At 43.9% G+C, this 21646-nt stretch overlaps 1 protein-coding gene across 1 annotated transcript in view; it reads left to right on the top strand.

Annotated features, from left to right (window-relative positions):
* Positions 1-21646, top strand: part of LOC129851819 (melanopsin-A-like) — a 76729-nt gene that overhangs the window by 16478 nt on the left and 38605 nt on the right. Inside the window, exons 2-3 of the mRNA XM_055918226.1 lie at positions 7986-8131; positions 8969-9102. Of these exons, the coding sequence (XP_055774201.1) occupies positions 7986-8131; positions 8969-9102 (280 nt within the window). The remainder of the gene's footprint in view (positions 1-7985; positions 8132-8968; positions 9103-21646) is intronic.

The raw sequence follows: 21646 nt of genomic DNA on the forward strand, positions 1-21646 counted from the left end.
CAGACAATATTTCAGATTTTCTAAGTGTCTTACAGCGAAAACACAATAAATCGTTATATTAGCTTAGCACATAGCAATTAGCAGCCCAGCATTGATTCTAGCCAAAGTGAGCGATAAAAGTCAACATCGCCAAAAGATATTAATTTTTTCACTAACCTTCTCAGAATTCTTCCGATGACACTCCTGTAACATCACATTACAACATGCATATACAGTTTGATCGAAAATGTTTATATTTAGCCACCAAAATCATGGTTAGACAATGTGAAATGTAGACAAGCTGGTAAAGAAAAAGTCCTTGCGCCACTTAGACAGTGATCTACTCTTATACATAAATACTCATAAACGTGACTAAAAAATATAGGGTGGACAGGGATTGATAGACAATTTAATTCTTAATACAATTGCGTTATTACATTTTTTAATTTATCCTTACTTTTCAATACAGTTTGCGCCAAGCGAAGCTACGTCAAAAAACATGGCGTCCTAAGCCACTAAAATGTTTCGACAGAAACACGATTTATCATAATAAAAATGTCCTACCTTGAGCTGTTCTTCCATCAGTATCTTGGGCAAAGGATCCTTTCTTGGGAGAAATCGTCTTTTGGTGGAAAGCTGTCCTCTTGCCATGTGGAAATGTCAACTGCGTTCGGGATGAACTGAAAAGCATGCCCAACTTTTCACATCGTTGCAAAAATAAATGTCCCAAAATCGCACTAAACGGATATAAATTGCTATAAAACGCTTTAAATTAACTACCTTATGATGTTTTTAACTCCCATAACGAGTAGAAACATGACCCGAGTAATATTACCCCCTTCACTAATGCTTGGAAAAGGTGCGGGCCGGTGTCCTCTAGGCGCATGACGCAGCTCCAAAAGAGTGACTAGCTTCAGGGTTTTTTCATTTGTGGGGCCTGTGAACGCGCAATCGACCCCATTGGAATCGTCATCACGTAAAGGCATCCAGGGGAAGACGTAAGAAGTGTCCGTATAGTCATAGCAACGACAGTGCCCTTTTAACTGACTTCAGAAGAGTGGCCAACATTTCTCAAATCTGACTCCATGTCAGGGAAATTGCTGTAGAATGGGCTCTGTTCCACTTAGAGACAAAATTTCAACTCCTATAGAAACTATAGACTGTTTTCTATCCAATAATAATAATAATATGCATATTGTACGATCAAGGATTTTGTGGGAAGCCGTTTAAAAAATTAGCCAAATTAGCATAAATAGTCTAAACAGCGCCCCCATCCCCAACAGGTTAAATGAACCATAAACAATTCATGAACATGCACCTGTGGAACAGTCGTTAAGACACTAACAGCTTACAGACGGTGGGCAATTAAGGTCACAGTTATGAAAACTTAGGACACTAAAGAGGCCTTTCTACTGACTCTGAAAAACACCAAAAGAAAGATGCCCAGGGTCCCTGCTCATCTGCGTGAACATGCCTTAGGCATGCTGCAAGGAGGCATGAGGACTGCAGATGTGACCAGGGCAATAAATTGCAATGTCCGTACTGCGAGACGCCTAAGACAGCGCTACAGGGAGACAGGATGGCCAGCTGATCGCTTCGCAGTGGTAGACCATGTGTAACAACACCTGCACATCACATCTGCGGGACAGGTACAGGATGGCAACAACAATTGCCCGAGTTACACCAGAAACGCACAATCCTTCCATCAGTGCTCAGACTGTCCGCAATAGGCTGAGAGAGGCTGGACTGAGGGCTTGTAGGCCTGTTGTAAGGCAGATCCTCACCAGACATCACCAGCAACTACGTTGCCTATGGGCACAAACCTACCGTCGCTGGACCAGACAGGACAGGTAAAAAGTGCTCTTCACTGATGAGTCGCGGTTTTGTCTCACCAGGGGTGATGGTCGGATTCACGTTTATCGTCGAAGAAATGAGCGTTACACCGATGGCTGGAGCGGGATCGATTTGGAGGTGGAGGGTCCGTCATGCTCTCGGGCGGTGTGTCACAGCATCATCGGACTGAGCTTGTTGTCATTGCAGGCAATCTCAACGCTGTGCGTTACAGGGAAGACATCCTCCTCCCTCATGTGGTACCCTTCCTGCAGGCTCATCCTGACATGACCCTCCAACATGACAATGCCACCAGCCATACTGCTCGTTCTGTGTGTGATTTCCTGCAAGACAGGAATGTCAGTGTTCTGCCATGGCCAGCGAAGAGCCCGGATCTCAATCCCATTGAGCACGTCTGGGACCTGTTGGATCGGAGGGTGAGGGCTAGGGCCATTCCCCCCAGAAATGTCCGGAAACTTACAGGTGCCTTGGTGGAAGAGTGGGGTAATATTTCACAGCAAGAACTGGCAAATCTGGTGCAATCCATGAGGAGGAGATGGACTGCAGTACTTAATGCAGCTGGTGGCCACACCAGATACTGACTGTTACTTTTGATTTTGACCACCCTTTGTTCAGAAACACATTGTTCCATTTCTGTTAGTCACATATCTGTGGAACTTGTTCAGTTTATGTGTCAGTTGTTGAATCTTATGTTCATAAAAATATTTACACATGTTAAGTTTGCTGAAAATAAACGCAGTTGACAGTGATAGGATGTTTCTTTTTTTGCTGAGTTTACGTATACAATTACATAGATACAGAGACACAGACAAAAAATGCTCAACCTCCAGATGAGTATGAGGGGGGAGTTTAAGTACAAATCTTACAAGCTTGCTTGGCTGGTCTGTAGCTTATTCTTTAGATGTTTGAGACTGCTGGTGGATACCATGATGTACTGGCATAATCAATGTGACACTGGACTAGCACACTTGCCAGAGTCTTGTGCATGTCTATAGGTAGGTTTCCTTCCAATTGGCGACAGATTTTCATGTGAATATTCTAAAATCTGCATAAAAACAGTGTGTGCATTTCAGAGTTTCCTTTAGGAAAATTTGGCGCCGGACAAAGTGACCGTGAATATTAAAAATGTTAACTTTATTCCTTGGGTTTCCATGTGTAGCTTATGTCAACGTTTATAGCCTATTTTTTGGGGGGTGGTTTTAGGCAACTTTCATAAAGCAATAATTGTCCACCTCAAGATTCAGCTGTCAGAGATTTGAGCACTAAACGCATCAGAGCATCAGGGCATAAACGCATCAGGGCATAGGCCTATAGACTTTGGTGTCCAATGTATGATGTTAATATAAAACGATAGTATACAGTATATTGCCTAAATAAAGAAGAGAAGCTTAGCCCCAGAGAGATATTTTTTAAAATCTTTATTTAACTAGGCAAGTCAGTTAAGAACAAATTCTTATTTTCAATAACAGCCTAGGAACAGTGGGTTAACTGCCTTATTCAGGGGTAGAAAGACAGATTTTTACCTTGTCAGCTCAGGGATTTGAGCTTGCAACCTTCCGGTTACTAGTGCAACGCTCAAACCACTAGGCTACCTGCCACCCCATATACAGATATGCCGGTGGCAGTTAGACATACAGGAGGCTAATTTGTTAATTTTCGTTCAGAATATTTAGTATTAAGTTAACCATTATATTTTTAGACTATAGGAGTAACTCTGGTAGGCCTAAAACCTACTTCACAAAAGTTTCTAAACTTTATTAGGGTAATATCAAAAGTAAGTCAAGCCATTGTTTATAGAGAAAATATGAGCAGGCTATCATATTGGCCTACAGTTGGAACTTAATTTGGCCAAAGAAAATTGTTCAACAGAATGAAACAATACACTTGCAAACTTGTTTAACATTTCACAAAAGTTTTGAACAGGCTATATTGCTGCAATTACTAACAAAGGTAAGTGCCTACCATACCCAACAAATGACAGAAATAGGCACATTTTACAACAGACCTACTTATAACCTATTTTAAACTAAATACAGAGCACACAATTAAAAAGACAAATCAAAGTAATTTTGCTAATGAAAATGTCTCAACAGAATCAAACAAAACAGGTTTTGCATATTTAAGGAATTGATTTCAATTAATAAATAGGCTTGCAATAATAACAATGAAATGCAATAATAATAATAATGATCAAGTAAATTATTAAAAATAAATATATGTTTCAAAATTGCATCCTACCTGAATAGGGATTTGCAAAGTAGCCTGCATTTGGCATTTTAGTCCACTACAATATTAAAACTTGTATTAAATTTCCCTTGTAGGCTTTTCACAATAGGCATACTTTTTCCCCTATAACTTTTGCTTAACTGCAATGAAAAAGGCCTCCATCTTCACAATCAACAGTACCCTAGGCCAAGGTCTCTATCTCTCTCTCTCTCTCCTCAGCAGAAGGCGCACTTGCGCACAAGGCATGAGAGAATGATGCTGAAGCGCGAATTCGGGGTGTAGGCTATGATAGACAGCCTCTTCTGGACAATTTGTCCCACTACTTATCAGGCTTTTCTTTTCTTTTTTACCAAAAGCTGCCAATTAGGCCTCCTGGCTAAGGGAGTTGTGCACATAAACATTACTTTTGAGGTTAAATTCCCAAGTACCGAATAAAAAATGGGTTTCCATCGTTCCAATTTAAATAGGTTTCCATTGCATTTTCAACTCTAAGCCTACTGATTGTTTTGTCACAAAAAAAATAGCATGTAGCAAATGTGCCAACTCTGGTATTGGTACATGCGCTCTAGCCAACAGCTTGCAGGTACAGCCTACCACATGATGAGATTATTATGGACAAAAGTGCAAGGTCATTTTTTGGGTCAAATGGCAGCCAAGCATCAATCATCATGTGACCAGAATATGACCCTCGATATTTATTGAAAGGATCATCAACCTTATTACTGTGCACTTGCACCACCCTGTGAAGTTCATCATAATTTATTTAATCTGTAGCCTAATAAACTGCATGCTTTCTCATGATGTCTTGACATTTTTTAATCTGACACGTAGGCTACTTTACTCACATTAAGGCTACGTAGGCTACTTTTACTCACATGGAAACATTGTTAATCTCAAGCCATTTTGAGGATGCTGGAATTATATTTTGGATGAACATGTGCAGGGCTACAGGAGACTTTTGAAGTAGCCTAATCCGATGAAAACATTGTGATTCTGCCACATATAAAAGGTAATACATTTGAAAAGTGAAATGATAAATAATTAGGCTACATTGAAATTGTCGAGAGTACTGTAGATCAACAACTGATCCAAATCGAATGAAATATTCAAATCAGAGGGGTTTTGCGCCATTATTCAGATGACATTTTCACTACAGGCTAGATTAGAATTTTGAACTCACTTGAAACCAATAATTCAATTATTCATTGCATTGTGGTGTTGTAGGCTACTCTAGGTAGGATAATTGTATTGTCCCAAACAAGATCAATAGGGGAGCTTTTTTGAGCTGTGTGTCATGTCTTTACTGTTATTTCATGCGCACATGGCCTCTCCGCTACCTATCAGCTATTCCTATTTGTACTTATGTGTGGTATGATTGCTAATTAGCCTATTGCAGATGTGCACAAATGATCCACCTTGCACTATTGTCACTATGAATGGTGGACAGAGGGCAGGATGGACCGTTAGACTGGTAGACCATACTGACCTGTGGTATAGTAAAAGTTAGCCCACGGAAAAGTACCAAAACACCTTGATTTAGGGGAGGAGCTTGCAAGCAGATGAGTATATTTGGCGAGGATGGAAGAAATTATATAGTAAATAAACGAATGTAAACCAAGGAATAAAATGCACTACCCTCCACTGTGCCCAATAAAAAAAACACACAACCCTCCTCAAAGCAAAAAAAAGTTTGTCAACCCTCCCCTATCCCAGTAAATTGCGATCTGTCCCATTAACCTCAGAAAACTTGACACACGAATGCTCTTGTAATGTTCCCATGAAACGTGTCTAGAACATTAATATCTTATATTCTGAGAACATGGCAACCATGTTCTGTGTATGTTTGTTGTGATGTTGATGGAATATTCCCCTAACCCTTCAGAAAACTGGAAATGAATGTTGTTGCAACGTCCCATGAAATGTGTCTAGAACATTAATATGGGAAATTCAGAGAACACGGTGACTACATTCTGGGTAAGTTCTGTTTGATTTTAAGGGAATGTTCGCCTAACTCTAACGCCAAAACATGCTAAGTAAGTTCTCTGGAGGTTTTTGCTCACAAACAGCACCAGCCAAAAGTTTGGTCACACCTACTCATTCAAGGGGTTTTCTTTATTTTTACTATTTTCTACATTGTAGAAAAATATATTTTATATTTGAGATTCTTCAAAGTAGCCACCCTTTGCCTTGATGACAGCTTTGCACACTCTTGGTATTCTCTCATCCAGCTTCCTGAGGTAGTCACCTGGAATGCATTTCAGTTAACAGGTGTGCCTTCTTAAAAGTACATTTGTGGATGTTCTTTCCTTCTTAATGCGTTTGAGCCAATCATTTGTTGTCACGCCCTGATCTGCTTCACCTGTCCTTGTGCTTGTCTCCACCCCCCTCCAGGTGTCGCCCATCTTCCCAATTGTCCCCTGTGTATGTGTACATGTGTTCTCTGTCTGTTTGTTGCCAGTTCGTCTTGTTTGTTCAAGCTTACCAGAGGTTTTCCTGCCAGCGCCTAGCTTTTCCCAGCCTCTCTTTTCTCGTCCTCCTGGTTTTCGACCTTTACTGTCCGGACCCTGTACCAGCCCGCCTGACCGCTCTGTCTGTCCTCTCTGCCTGTCCCTGAGTCCGCCTGCCGTCCGGTACCTTTGCCTTACCCTGGATTATCAACCCCTGCCTGCCTTGACCTGTCTTTGCCTGCCCCTGTTGCTACAATAAACATTGTTACTTCGACAGTCTGCATCTGGGTCTTAGTTTGATTCCTGATATTTGTGTTGTGACAAGGTTGATGATATATACAGATGTGTACAGAAGATAGCCCTATTTGGTAAAAGACCAAGTCCATATTATAGCAAGAACAGCTCAAATAAGCAGAGAAACAACAGTCTATCATTACTTTAAGACTTGAAGGTCAGTCAATATGGAAAATGTCAAGAACTTTGAAAGTTTCAAGTGCAGTCACCAAAACCATCAAGCGCTATGATGAAACAGGCTCTCATAAGGACCACCACAGAAATGGAAGACCCAGAGTTACCTCTGCTGCAGAGGATAAGTTCATTCGAGTTACCAGCCTCAAATTGCAGCCCAAGTAAATGCTTCACAGAGTTCAAGTAACAGACACATCTCATCATCAATTGTTCAGAGGAGACTGTGTGAATCAGGCCTTCATGATCGAATTGCTGCAAGAAAACACTACTAAAGGACACCAATAAGAAGAGACTTGCTTGGGCCAAGAAACACGAGCAATGGACATTAGACTGGTGGAAATTTGTCCTTTGGTCTGGAGTACAAATTGGAGATTTTTCCTGTGTAGGTGAATGGAGAATCTAATACCAAGAAGGACAGTGATGGAGTGCTTCATCAGATGACCTGCCCTCCACAATTCCCCGACCTCAACCAAATTGAGATGGTTCGGGATGAGTCTGACCGCAGAGTGAAGGAAAAGCAGACAAGTGCTCAGCGTATTTGGGAACTCCTTCAAGACTGTTGGAAAAGCATTCCAGGTGAAGCTGGTTGAGAGAATGCAGAGAGTGTGCAAAGCTGTCATCAATGCAAAGGGTGGCTATTTGAAGAATCTCAAATATAAAATATATTTTGATTTGTTTAACACTTTTTTGGTTATTACATGATTCCATACGTGTTATTTCATAGTTTTAATGTCTTCACTATTATTCAACAATGTTGAAAATAGTACAAATAAAGAAAAACCCTAGAATGAGTAGGTGTTCTAAAACTTTTGACCGGTAGTGTATATTTCAGTACAGTACAGTAATTTGAAAACATTGCTAACAAATAGACTTACTTACAACCTACCAACATTTTTGGGTTATTCTATGCATTCCTCTTCCTACATTATTAATAAGTGGATATGGTTCATTTCTCAAAGTTTTGTTATGCCACCAGGCTCCTGTTTAAATACCGTTATTTTGTTTTACCTGTAGGTGGCCATGGTGCAGGAAGCCTCTCGCCACCCCTTCCCCACTGTGGATGTACCTGACCATGTCCATTACACCATAGGGGTAGTCATTCTGGCTATCGGCATCACTGGCATAGTGGGCAACTTCCTGGTTATCTATGCCTTCAGCAGGTAAGGGACAGGAGCTTCCCATTGTACCGTAACCACACACACACACACACACACACACACACACACACACACACACACACACACACACACACACACACACACACACACACACACACACCTATAATTTGATCAATTAGAATTCTGCTGCAGTTTCTTCCAGCAAGAGAATGTGGAGTTAATGCTGAGGTTTGTCGTCTCACTATCCTACCATCTGTCATATGTGGCTCTGTAGTCTCTGTTGTTCATTAGTGTGTCTCAGTTGATCCGCATTGTGTAAAATAAAAGAACCTGTCGCACAAGCTGCAATTGCAAATGTTTTCACATTCGTAGTTGTCTTTCCTTCATGCCAAACACACTACTTGGCTTGACATTACTTTGTTCTGGGGTGTGTGTAACGCGCTTCGCTTTGAATGCTTTGTGTGGAGATGCCATTTCTCTCCCACTATGATAACTCATTGTGTATATAGACACGCACAGATACACACACACACACACACACACACACACACACACACACACACACACACACACACACACACACACACACACACACACACACACGCAGATATACTGTAAGTTGTACATGTTGGACAAATTGATGGCACAAGCTCTTTCCATAGATAAATAGTTGTCAATAATAACTTATTCACCAGACAGAGAGGAACTATGTAATTTCAGTACAATAACACTTTGATTACACTGACCTTTGTGGGAATGACCTTTGTGGGAATGTTACAGCAGTATACTGAGGTTTATGTGTGTGTGTGTGTGTGTGTCAAATTGAATCAGAATACTGTATCCTGCCTTTCCCTGTGCTGTATGTGCTGTGTTCTACAGGAGCAAGTCACTGAGGACTCCGGCCAACATGTTCATCATTAACCTGGCCATCACTGACCTCCTGATGTGCCTCACACAGGCACCCATCTTCTTCACCACCTCCATGCATAAGAGATGGATCTTCGGAGAGAAAGGTACTCCACACCGCCTTCTAACTCATCTGAGGTCAATCACTTTCCAATCAGACATTTCTGAGAGAAACTGAAAAAATCTATATATTACTTGAAAGAAAAAACATAGATGGAAACCTAGTTTCTTTCTTATAATTGACTGGACGGAGGTGGAATGAAGGAATTGATTCCAGGATAAGTAAGTTGAACAGAAAAGGTGGGGAATGGCAAGAGGTAGAAGTCTATGATAAGAGAGAAAAAGGAGAATGTGTTTTTTTTTTTTACCGTAAACCGTGTTTCCTTCCAACCTTTTTATGCCGAGGAATTAACTGAAGCATAAAAAAACTCACGACAAGCCTGATGGAAACAGTACAATTTTTGGGTCAAAACGTCCTAATGTCGACAAAACAAAATACGCTACACAAGGGTGGATCATTTATTTGTCTGTGAAATAGATGATGTGACAATTGCGGTGGAAAACGCTTTTATGTGCAAATTTTGATATAATTACCATCATGTCAAAGTAAACTTAGTCACAATGATACGTTGTGTTGTCCTCCCACCACAACGTGAAAAAAGCACGAGGAGGTTATTAGGCAGATGGATTAAGTTATGATGAACACACATATGGTGGTTAGGTTCACGTTGATGAGCTTGATGCAAATTTCCAATACACATCGAAGGCATTATTTGTATGCTAGTGACATGCGGATCGGGGCTTGGCTGCCAATTATCAAGTAAAAATGATCTTTCTCTTCTCTCAACATGTAACCTTTACTCTTTCGCGACAACAAAATGTGATGGGAACACATTGAACTTCTGTTTATTATTAATTTCATGGAAGCGTATGCGAAAAAGTGCTTTTTATATGCACAACTTCATGACGCACAGCTTTTCAACCGCAACATGCCAGTTTAATGGAAACAGGCCTACCCATTAAAATGTGCATGTCTTTTTCTGCATATATTTGATAACTAGGCTTCCAATCTTTCAAAGGTGAATGGAAGCCTGGTTAATGAGTTGTTGCCTAGAGATACAGACAAATAAGGCAGACCTTGAGGCTTTTTATCTGCATCCATTTCAATCAAAGACAGCTTTGGATGAACACTAAAGACCTACCCGTGGGGTTTCATTTTACTGGGGGAGATAGCTTTTATGTAATTATGTGCACAAGCACAAATCACAACATCTGTAATTTAAATCACGTCTGCCATGTCGGTCATTTTTGCATAGCAGGAGAGTAATAATTCCACCTACTGTTTTTCAACTAAGGGACTGTACATTATTTATAATTGTTACGAATCCCACCGAGGATGGTGCCTCTTCCCGTTCGGGCGGCGCTCGGCGGTCGTCGTCTCCGGCCTACTAGCTGCCACCGATCCCCTTTTCTGTTTTCATTCAGGTTTGTCTAATTGGTTACACCTGTTTTGTGTTTAGGGTTAGTGTGATATTTAAACCCAGTTGGCCCGCCGACTTTTGTGCGGGCTTGTTATTCTGTTTTTGTGGTGGTGATTGATATTGTGGATTCTGTCCTAATTTATGTTGGACTGGATTTTTTGACGCGCCCTTTGTTGTGTGGCGTAGCCGTCTCATAGATTATTTCTGGTTGGTATAATAAATATCCATTTGCTCGGAACTACCCTGCTCTCTGCACCTGACTCCTTCATTTCTCCATTGGAATTGTGACAGAAGCCCGGCACCTTACCATGGAGTCAGCAGAAGCAGCAACCACCCCTCTTCCATCGATGGAGGAGCGTGTCCTCCATCACACCGCCGTTCTCCATAGGATTGGGTCGGCGATGGACATGATGATGGAGAGGATGGAGCGATGGGAGAGGAGTGGTTTCCCAACGTCTACCCCAGCTCCTTCACAGACGTCGCAACCTACTCCTTCCACGTCAGCGTCTGGTTCCGGCGCGTTGCGTCTCGCGCTCCCGAGGGAGTACGACGGAGCGGTGGCTGGGTGCCAGGGGTTTTTGCTCCAGTTGGAGCTCTACTTGGCTACTGTTCATCCGACTCCCTCGGGAGAGGAGAGTGTTAGCCTCCTCATCTCCTGTCTGACGGGTAGAGCCCTGGAATGGGCTAACGCGGTCTGGAACGGCCCAGACTCGGTTCGAGATCACTACCCAGAGTTCACCCGCCGCTTTCGGGCCGTATTTGACCACCCTCAGGAGGGCCGTGCGGTGGGTGAGCGACTGTTCCACCTCAGACAGGAGACGAGGAGTGCCCAAGACTTCGCGTTGGAGTTCCGGACCTTGGCTGCTGGTGCGGGGTGGAATGACAGGGCCCTGATGGACCATTACCGATGTAGCCTTCGGGAGGACGTCCGTCGGGAGCTAGCTTGTCGGGACACTACACTCTCCCTCGATGAGCTTATTGACATGTCAATACGACTGGACAACCTGCTAGCTGCCCGCGGGCGTTCAGAGGGGGTCCTGTCAGTTCTACCTCCCAGCCCTCCCGCTCCAACTCGGATGGAGTTGGGAGGGGCTGCATCTAGGTGGGCCGGAGGAGGTGGCTTCTCTTGCACCTACTGTGGCCGAAGAGGACACACTTCGGACCGGTGATGGAGGAGTCCATCTGGGAGTCGGGATGGCAGGCGGAATACTTCTCGGCCACCCCAGGTGAGTAAGCACAAGACTCACCCAGAGCTCCCTGTTGGTCACATGTTTTTGGTTATTTTTTTCCCTGCGTTTTTCCCCTCTTTCCAGCATAAGGCGCTAGTAGACTCAGGCGCAGCTGGGAGTTTTATGGATCGCGGACTCGCCCGTAAGTTGGGTATTCCGCTGGTGCAGATAGACCCACCTTTCCCTGTGAACTCCTTAGATAGCCGACCGCTAGGGTCAGGGCTGATCAGGGAGGCCACGATTCAGCTGGACATGGTAACGCAGGGGGATCATAGGGAGCAGATCAGTTTCTACCTTATTGATTCACCTGGGTTTCCAGTGGTGTTGGGGGTTCCCTGGCTAGCCATTCACAATCCCCTCATTTCCTGGAGACAGGGAGCTCTTCAGGGGTGGTCAGAGGAGTGTTCAGGTAGGTGTGTGGGAGTTTCCATCGGTGCCATGTCGGTGGAGAGTCCAGACCAGGTTTCCACTGTACGCATTCCCCCAGAATATGCCGATTTGGCTATCGCTTTTAGTAAGAAAACAGCGACCAAATTACCACCTCATCGACGGTGGGATTGCGTGATAAACCTCCAGGAGAACGCTGCACTTCCCAGGAGTCACGTGTACCCATTGTCACAGGAGGAAACGTTGGCTATGGAGACATATGTCACGGAAGCTCTGAGACAAGGGTTCATTCGGCCCTCCATGTCACCCGCCTCCTCGAGTTTCTTTTTTGTGAGAAAAAAGGAGGGAGGACTGCGTCCGTGCATTGATTATCGAGGTCTCAATTCAATCACAGTGGGATTTAGTTATCCGCTACCTCTCATCGCTACGGCGGTGGAATCATTCCACGGAGCACGTTTTTTCACAAAACTGGACCTCAGGAGCGCGTATAATCTGGTGCGTATTCGGGGAGGAGACGAGTGGAAAACAGCGTTTAGTACCACATCAGGCCACTATGAGTACCTCGTCATGCCGTATGGGTTGAAGAATGCTCCAGCCGTCTTCCAATCCTTTGTAGATGAGATTCTCAGGGACTTGCACGGGCAGGGTGTGGTAGTATATATTGATGACATCTTGATCTATTCTGCCACACGCGCCGCGCATGTCTCCCTGGTGTGCAAGGTCCTTGGGCGGCTGCTGGAGCATGACCTATACGTCAAGGCTGAGAAATGTGTGTTCTCCAAACAAGCCGTTTCCTTCCTGGGTTATCGTATTTCCACCTCAGGGGTGGTGATGGAGGGTGACCGCGTTAACGCCATGCGTAATTGGCCGACTCTGACCACGGTAAAGGAGGTGCAGCGGTTTTTAGGGTTTGCCAATTACTACCGGAGGTTTACCCGGGGTTTTGGCCAAGTGGCGACGCCCATTACCTCACTGCTGAAGGGGGGGCCGGTGCGTCTACGGTGGTCGGCCGAGGCAGATGGAGCCTTCAACCAGTTGAAGGCACGGTTTACTGAGGCTCCCGTGTTGGCGCATCCGGACCCTTCATTAGCGTTCATAGTGGAGGTGGATGCGTCCGAGGCTGGTGTTGGAGCCGTGCTATCACAGCGCTCGGGCCCGCCACCGAAGCTCCGTCCCTGTGCTTTCTTTTCTAAGAAGCTGGGTCCGGCGGAGCGGAACTATGATGTGGGGGACCAGGAGTTACTAGCTATGGTAAAAGCCCTGAAGGTGTGGAGACACTGGCTTGAGGAGGCTAAATACCCTTTCCTCATCTGGACTGACCACCGCAATCTGGAGTATATCCGAGCGGCGAAGAGACTGAATCCGCGTCAGGCTAGGTGGGCCATGTTCTTTACACGCTTTAGATTTACGATCTCTTATAGACCAGGTTCCCTCAACACTAGGGCCGACGCGCTGTCCCGTCTCTATGACACCCAGGACCGGCCCATCGATCCGACTCCCATCCTTCCAGCCTCTTGGCTGGTGGCCCCGGTGGTATGGGAGGTGGACGCGGACATCGAGCGGGCGTTGAGAGTAGAACCTGCGCCTTCTCAGTGTCCGACTGACCTTACGTACGTACCGCTTGGTGTCCGTGATCGATTGAGTCGGTGAGCTCACACACTACCTTCTTTGGGTCATCCGGGGATTGAGAGGACAGTGCGGGGTCTTCGGGGGAAATACTGGTGGCCCACCTTGGCTAAGGACGTGAGACTCTATGTCACCTCCAGGTCGGTATGCGCACAGAGTAAGGCTCCTAGGCACCTCCCGAGAGGGAAGTTACAACCCCTCCCGGTTCCACAACGGCCATGGTCTCATCTATCGGTAGATTTTCTGACTGATCTTCCTCCATCTCAGGGGAACACTACCGTTCTGGTCGTTGTGGATCGGTTCTCTAAGTCCTGTCGTCTCCTCCCATTGCCTAGTCTCCCTACGGCCCTACAGACTGCGGAAGCTCTATTTACCCACGTCTTCCGGCATTACGGGGTGCCGGAAGACATCGTATCTGATCGAGGTCCCCAGTTCACATCCCGGGTGTGGAGGGCGTTTATGGAGCGTCTGGGGGTCTCGGTCAGCCTTACCTCTGGGTATCACCCCGAAAGTAATGGGCAGGTGGAAAGAGTGAACCAGGAAGTGGGTAGGTTTCTGAGGTCGTATTGCCAGGACCGGCCAGGAGAATGGGCAAGGTATGTCCCGTGGGCAGAGTTGGCCCAGAACTCACTCCGCCACTCATCAACGAACATGTCGCCCTTCGAATGCGTACTGGGGTACCAGCCGGTCCTGGCTCCGTGGCATCAGAGCCAGACCGACGCTCCTGCGGTGGAGGAGTGGGTACAGCGCTCTAGAGAGACCTGGCGGGCAGTCCAGGACTCTCTCAGGCAGGCCAGTGAACGGCAGAAGAGGAGCGCTGACCGCCACCGCAGTGAGGCCCCTGTGTTCGCACCAGGGGACAGGGTCTGGCTTTCGGCCCGAAACCTGCCCCTCCGCCTGCCCTGCCGGAAGCTGGGGCCGCAGTGTGTGGGGCCATTTAAAGTCCTGAGGAGGATAAACAAGGTGTGTTATAAATTACAACTTCCCTCTTACTATCGTATTAACCCCTCGTTTCATGTGTCTCTCCTCAGGCCGGTGGTAGCTGGTCCCCTTCAGGAAAATGAGGTGCCAGAGGTCCCTCCGCCCCCTCTTGATATCGAGGGGTCCCCGGCGTACATGGTACGAACTACTCTGGACTCGAGACGCCCGGTGAGGGGCCTGCAGTACCTCGTGGACTGGGAGGGGTACGGTCCGGAGGAGAGATGCTGGGTACCGGTGGGGGACATTTTGGATCCTTCCCTCTTGAGGGACTTTCACCGCCTCCACCCGGATCTCCCTGCTCCTCGCCCTCCGGGTCGTCCTCGAGGCCGGGGTCGGCGCGCTGTGGGAGCCGCGCGTCGGGAGGTGGGTACTGTTACGAATCCCGCCGAGGATGGTGCCTCTTCCCGTTCGGGCGGCGCTCGGCGGTCGTCGTCTCCGGCCTACTAGCTGCCACCGATCCCCTTTTCTGTTTTCATTCAGGTTTGTCTAATTGGTTACACCTGTTTTGTGTTTAGGGTAGGGTGTTATTTAAACCCAGTTGGCCCGCCGACTTTTGTGCGGGCTTGTTATTCTGTTTTTGTGGTGGTGATTGATATTGTGGATTCTGTCCTAATTTATTTTGGACTGTATTTTTTGACGCGCCCTTTGTTGTGTGGCGTAGCCGTCTCATAGATTATTTCTGGTTGGTATAATAAATATCCACTTGCTCGGAACTACCCTGCTCTCTGCACCTGACTCCTTCATTTCACCATTGGAATTGTGACAATAATGAGGGATACCTGGAGAAAAACCGATCTCTCTCAAATGAAAATGGATGGCCCTCCCTTCAGTGAAATATATTTTTACCCGACACTCCCTGAATGCTTACAAAATGGTGTCCCTCTCTTATAACCAAAATAATAATTCAAACATATAAATTAGATAGCGGAGAACCCATTACCCTCACTCCTAGGACAGACCAGAGCCTTTAGATATGCAGTTTTGTTCTTCGTTTTGTAAGCATTAGCCTACATGGCAAAGTATCCAGAAGGTTGTGGATTCACATTCCACCGCGGACAAGGGTAAGGGTGAAAAGATCTCCATTATATTAAAAGCACTGCATGAATCGAATCTGTCATCTTATTTGTAGTATGAGAATGCCTTTTAAAAATGCATGTCGTGCAATTCTACGTTATTTTACATGACTGGAGACAAGCAGAATCTTTAATACCACAACAGAGCATGACAACGAATGAGCGCATGCTGCAGCACCAGAGAGGTTTTGATTTCTATACAGGCTATTGTTTAAAAAAGGATAGTCTAAGTTTGGTACAGTCTATCAACTGTAAAAATGTTGTGCAACTGAAGTATCTGATAATCAAATAATTTGAGAAAAAGGCATTCGTTTCTTAATACAGCAGCTGCATATCATCAGGTAGGCCTATATTTTTTCATTCGGGAACTATCATCTTCTAACTTATAAGAGCATCTGCTAGGCTAAATTAACAAACTAGGCATGCATAGCTCACCGCATGATCCTCAAACCAAAGACTGGCCAAACTCTTGTTTCTAAAAGTGAATTCAAAGGCACTGTAGAATGACTGTATAGCGTAATAAGGCATTTTTTTGTCTAATTATGATTTAATTCTAAGTTAAAAAAAATGTTTCATTGAATTCTAGACACCCTTAAAACTTCTACTTGGTACTCATCCCGGATCCGGGAGCACCCTCATCAGTAAAAAAGCTGACTAGCATAGCCTAGCATAGTGCCACAAGTAAATACTAGCATCTAAATATCATGAAATCACAAGTTCAAGACACCAGATGAAAGATACACATCTTGTGAATCCAGCCATCATTTCTGATTTTTAAAATGTTTTACAGGGAAGACACAATATGTATTTCTATTAGCTAACCACGATAGCAAAAGACTCAACTTTTTTTTCCCACCATTTTTTTACTGCATAGGTAGCTATCACAAATCGACCAAATAAAGATATAAATAGTCACTAACCAAGAAACAACTTCATCAGATGACAGTCTGATAACATATTTATTGTATAGCATAGGTTTTGTTCGATAAATGTTCATATTTCAGGTATAAAATCATAGTTTTACATTGCAGCCACCATCACAAAATCTCACCAAAGCAGCTAGAATAACTACAGAGACCAACGTGAATTACCTAAATACCTATCATAAAACATTTATGAAAAATACACAGTGTATAGCAAATGAAAGACAAACATCTTGTGAATCCAGCCAATATTTCAGATTTTTTAAGTGTTTTACAGCGAAAACACAATATAGCATTATATTAGCTTACTACAATAGCCAACCACACAGCAGCATTGATTCATGCACGTTAGCGATAGCGAATAAACCAGCAAAAGATATACATTTTTTCACTAACCTTCTCAACTTCATCAGATGACAGTCCTATAACATCATATTACACAATACATATATGGTATGTTCGAAAATGTGCATATTTAGCGGCACAAATCGTGGTTATACAATGAGAATAGTAGAAACTGCAAACAAAATGTCGGGAGAAATCTTGGGAGAGGCACCTAATCTAATCAATAACTAATCATAAACTTGACTAAAAAATACAGGTTGGACAGCAAATGAAAGATACATTAGTTCGTAATGCAACCGCTGTGTTAGATTTTAAAAATTAACGTTACTACGACATACAGCGTGCGTTGAAGCGAGACCGTGCCGAAATTAATGGCGGAATAATAGTTTAACATTTTTCAACAGAAATACGAATTAACATCATCAATAGTTCTTACTATTTGATGAGTTCCATCAGAATCTTGTACAAGTTGTCCTTTGTCCAGAAGAATTGTTGCTCGGTTGTAGAATGTCGTCTTCAACTGTGGAAGCAGCAAACGTTAGCCATGTGGTGCAGACGTGGCCAACCCTCCATAACGCAGAACAAAGAAAATCCCGAAAATCGCAATATACTGATATAAACTGATATAACTCGGTTTAAAATAACTACATTATGATGTTTTTAACACGTATATCGAATAAAATCAGAGCCGGATATATCTAGCGCCTATAACAACAGCTTTTCAGGACGCAATCCTGAGGTCTGTCTCGCGTCATGACGAACGTAGAAAAGACTGCACACCCGGTTCCAACATCTCTTGTTCGGCCTTTAGATCTACCTAGACACCCCATTCCAATTCTCACTGCTTACTGACATCTAGGGGAAGGCGTATGCAGTGCATGTCGACCCATAGATTACATGCAAATTTATAAACTGACCCTGGAACAGAGCCCCCGATTTCAGATTTCTCAGCTCCTGACAGGAAGTTTGCTGCAAAATGAGTTCTGTTTTACTCACAGATATAATTCAAACGGTTTTGGAAACTAGAGAGTGTTTTCTATCCAATAGTACTACTAATATGCATATTGTACGTGCAATAATTGAGTACGAGGCAGTTTAATTTGGGAACACATTTTTACAAAGTCGAAATGGCGCCCCCCTATTGAGAAAAGGTTCATTAATGCAGAATGTATAGGCATGTTGTTGAAGTGCTATCATTGATGTGTTGTTGAAATGCTGAGCGCTCCTGCCAGCCTGTAGCGTGTCACAAATGCGTCAAAATGGATTTCTTAAATAGCAGGCTATAGCCATGAATTATAATAATATAGCCTAAATAAGGCATTTTCCGTCCTTCCTAGGCTGCTTTCCTTGGTCCTGACTGATTTAGAGTTAGTATGTTGTTTAAGAGATGGTTGAAATGTTGAACGTCAATTGATAGCAACAGAATCACACATTACTTTCCAAGCGAAGTCAATTTTTGGTCTTCTCGGCTATAGAAGGTTGTAGCGCAGCCTCTGAATTCCATAGACAAACCAACGATATCCCATATGCATCGAAGTCATGTCTTTTCCCAGAATTCTACAGCTTGTTTCTAGCCCTAGTTTTAACTTAACACACTCACTGACATAGATATTTAAGGAGTGCATGGTGACTGAAAGAATTGGCTGATAAAATCTATGGATAGTAGACTAGAATTGTGTCTGTCAAACAGATACGCCTACCTCTTATTTCTTGAATCGGAAGAAATAAGCTCCAACATAAAGCCCTCTTGTTCTTAGTAGCCTAAAGTCAAATTAAAATTAATACTTTTTTCCCCCTCCCCTTTTTCTCCCCAATTGGTAGTTACAGTCTTGTCACATCACTGCAACTCCCGTACGAACTCGGGAGAGGCGAAGGTCACGAGTCATGCATCCTCTGAAACACAACCGTGCCAAGCCGCACTGCTTCTTGACACTGCTCACTTAACCTGGAAGCCAGCTGCACCAATGTGTCAGAGGAAACATTGTACAACTGTTGACTGATCAGCGTGCATGTGCCCAGCCTGCCGCAAGGAGTTGCTAGAGAGAGATGAGACAAGGAAATCCTGGCCAGCCAAACATTTCCCTAACCTGGACAACGCTAAGACAATTGTGCGCCACCTAATGGGTCTCCCTGTCGTGCCTGGCTGTGACACAGCCTGGGATCAAACCCGGGTCTGTAGTGACACCTCAAGCACTGTGATGAAGTGCCTTAAACCGCTGTGCCACTCGGGAGGCCCGAAGACTGTTTATATGAATTAGTTCTTCTAGAAGTAGCCTACTTTCATCACCCATGCGCTGTCCATCTCCGCTGCTGTCGCTTAAAAGTAATGTAAGTTATGTAAATTACTTGAATATGGCTTATTGCGAGGTCAATAATTCTGATAAATAGCATTATGGGCAACGACACATTGTTTTTATTCAAATCAATTATAACAGTAGCAAGCTTAGCTCCAGTCCTCCTTCTCATCTTTGCGCTATCCCTCTCAAGCTGAACAGGACATCAGTAGGCCTAGTCCACACACACAGATATTACATTTTCTGGCCAGGGCTCATGATTGGTATAGCGTTTCCATTGCAGTGTGTAATGGCGTGTAGCCTAGTTTTATACACACCATCCCAGCAGCGCAAAAAATGCATGGAAGGAAGTGCATTTTCTTAGAAATACAACTTTGCCCTGTGCTTCTCCGAGCATGCTCTTCGTATAGCCTAGGCATATAGCTAAGAGTACAGGCTATGGATCATTTGATTGGGACCACACTAGGCACACTTGATATTGCACACCCAGTAAAGAATCAGGGATAAGGGGCAGCATATAATAAGCAACTAATTCTCAAACACTGAGCAAGATGACATCACGGCTCTATTTTTGCCTGCCCTTAAGATGGCACTAGTGTCAAACACCCGTTCGTTTGCAATTTCAACCTGTTAAAGCCAGCGCTCTGCTATTTTCAAACTGTTGCGGAAGGATGGGTAATTTACCTGTCTTATATCAGCTTGCTTGCGCTCAGATGGGAGTCAAAACCGTTGATAAAGGGTTTGGCACGTGAGACTGCTTGGAACTAAATCTTAATCACCAAAGCTTTATTAAACTATCAAATTTGAGAGGAGCAAAACAGTGAGCTGACATTCCATTTTCATCTATGTACTGTAGGCAGGCCTTCGTTATTTTAGCCATGCTTTGGAGGCGCGTAAAAACCCCTCCATGATGTAGGCTATATGTGTCCATGCCCATCCTGAAACGAGAGATGAGAACCTCTGTGAATACCGGTAAACCTCATATGTAGAAGTTATTTTCCTGTAACAACTACTTATTTCACATCTTCAAAACCCAAATCTCTCCATAGGCTACCCTTACCCTAGGCCTACTATAATGAAGGCTGGTTCAACAGCAATGCATTGTGTCTTGTTGCGTTGTGTCCTGGCGATGTTATGATATCATTACATTTGACATGTATTTATCGTTGTTGAAAGAAACTAATAAGTTGCTTGTTTTTCGTTACATTTTATTAAACCTATAGCACCACCTCCAGTGCGTAATTGTACCATTGCATTAGGTTTATTAATCAATTACAAATTACATGACCATCCCCTGGTGTCACGATCGTCGTTACGTGAAAGAGAAGAGGACCAAGGCGCAGCGTGATAACAATACATCTTACTTTTTAATGAAGACGAAACTAACACTTTTACAAACTAACAAAACAACAAACAGACGACCGTGAAGCTATACAAACAAATAAGTGCAGACACTGGCAACTTACACATAGACAATCACCCACAACCTACCGAATGACTATGGCTGCCTAAATATGGCTCTCAATCAGAGACAACGATAGACAGCTGTCTCTAATTGAGAACCAATCTAGGCAACCATAGACTTACATAAACACCTACAATGAACACAACCCCATGAACTCTACAAACACCCCCTAGACAATACAAACACCCTAGACGAGACAAAAACACACAAACATCCCCCATGTCACACCCTGACCTAACTAAAATAATAAAGAAAACAAAGATAACTAAGGCCAGGGCGTGACACCTGGACTAAACAAAAAATATATTAAACTCTCCCCCTGACTGAAATTGAAAAAACATGACCCTCCCCAATTTTCCTCCAGGTAACAATTGTGTACATTTCGTCTACTCCCTAAACTCCAAGGTCCTATGATAATATTAGTCCTGTGCCAACAGACATCCCTGTGATTTGAGGGAAATGTCTGAGTTAATTTTTTATATATATATATATATTTTATTGATGAATTTTCAGTTTTACAAACAGATAGATAATGACAGCAAATAATACATTGAGAATACCCCGAACCCTCAACAGAAGACAGAAAAACAAAAACAGAAAGAAAAAACAGAACACAAAGAATTGGCACCTTGCTTCATTGATATATGAGGAGAATAAGGATTATGCTCGGCATTGAAAATAATAACTTTGGATCAAGGTGGGTTGCAGGTTGTATGTTGCCCATCATCACGCGAAAGATACACTCAAAAGTGTTGCCTTCAGTGGCGGTCAGTGCCGTTATGCAACTTTTCAAGGAAGTCAGGAACCAATATACTCAGTCAGTTAGGAAAGCTAAGGCTAGCTTTTT

The sequence above is a fragment of the Salvelinus fontinalis genome, chromosome 1 (assembly GCF_029448725.1).
Source record: "Salvelinus fontinalis isolate EN_2023a chromosome 1, ASM2944872v1, whole genome shotgun sequence".
Lineage (NCBI taxonomy): Eukaryota > Metazoa > Chordata > Actinopteri > Salmoniformes > Salmonidae > Salvelinus > Salvelinus fontinalis.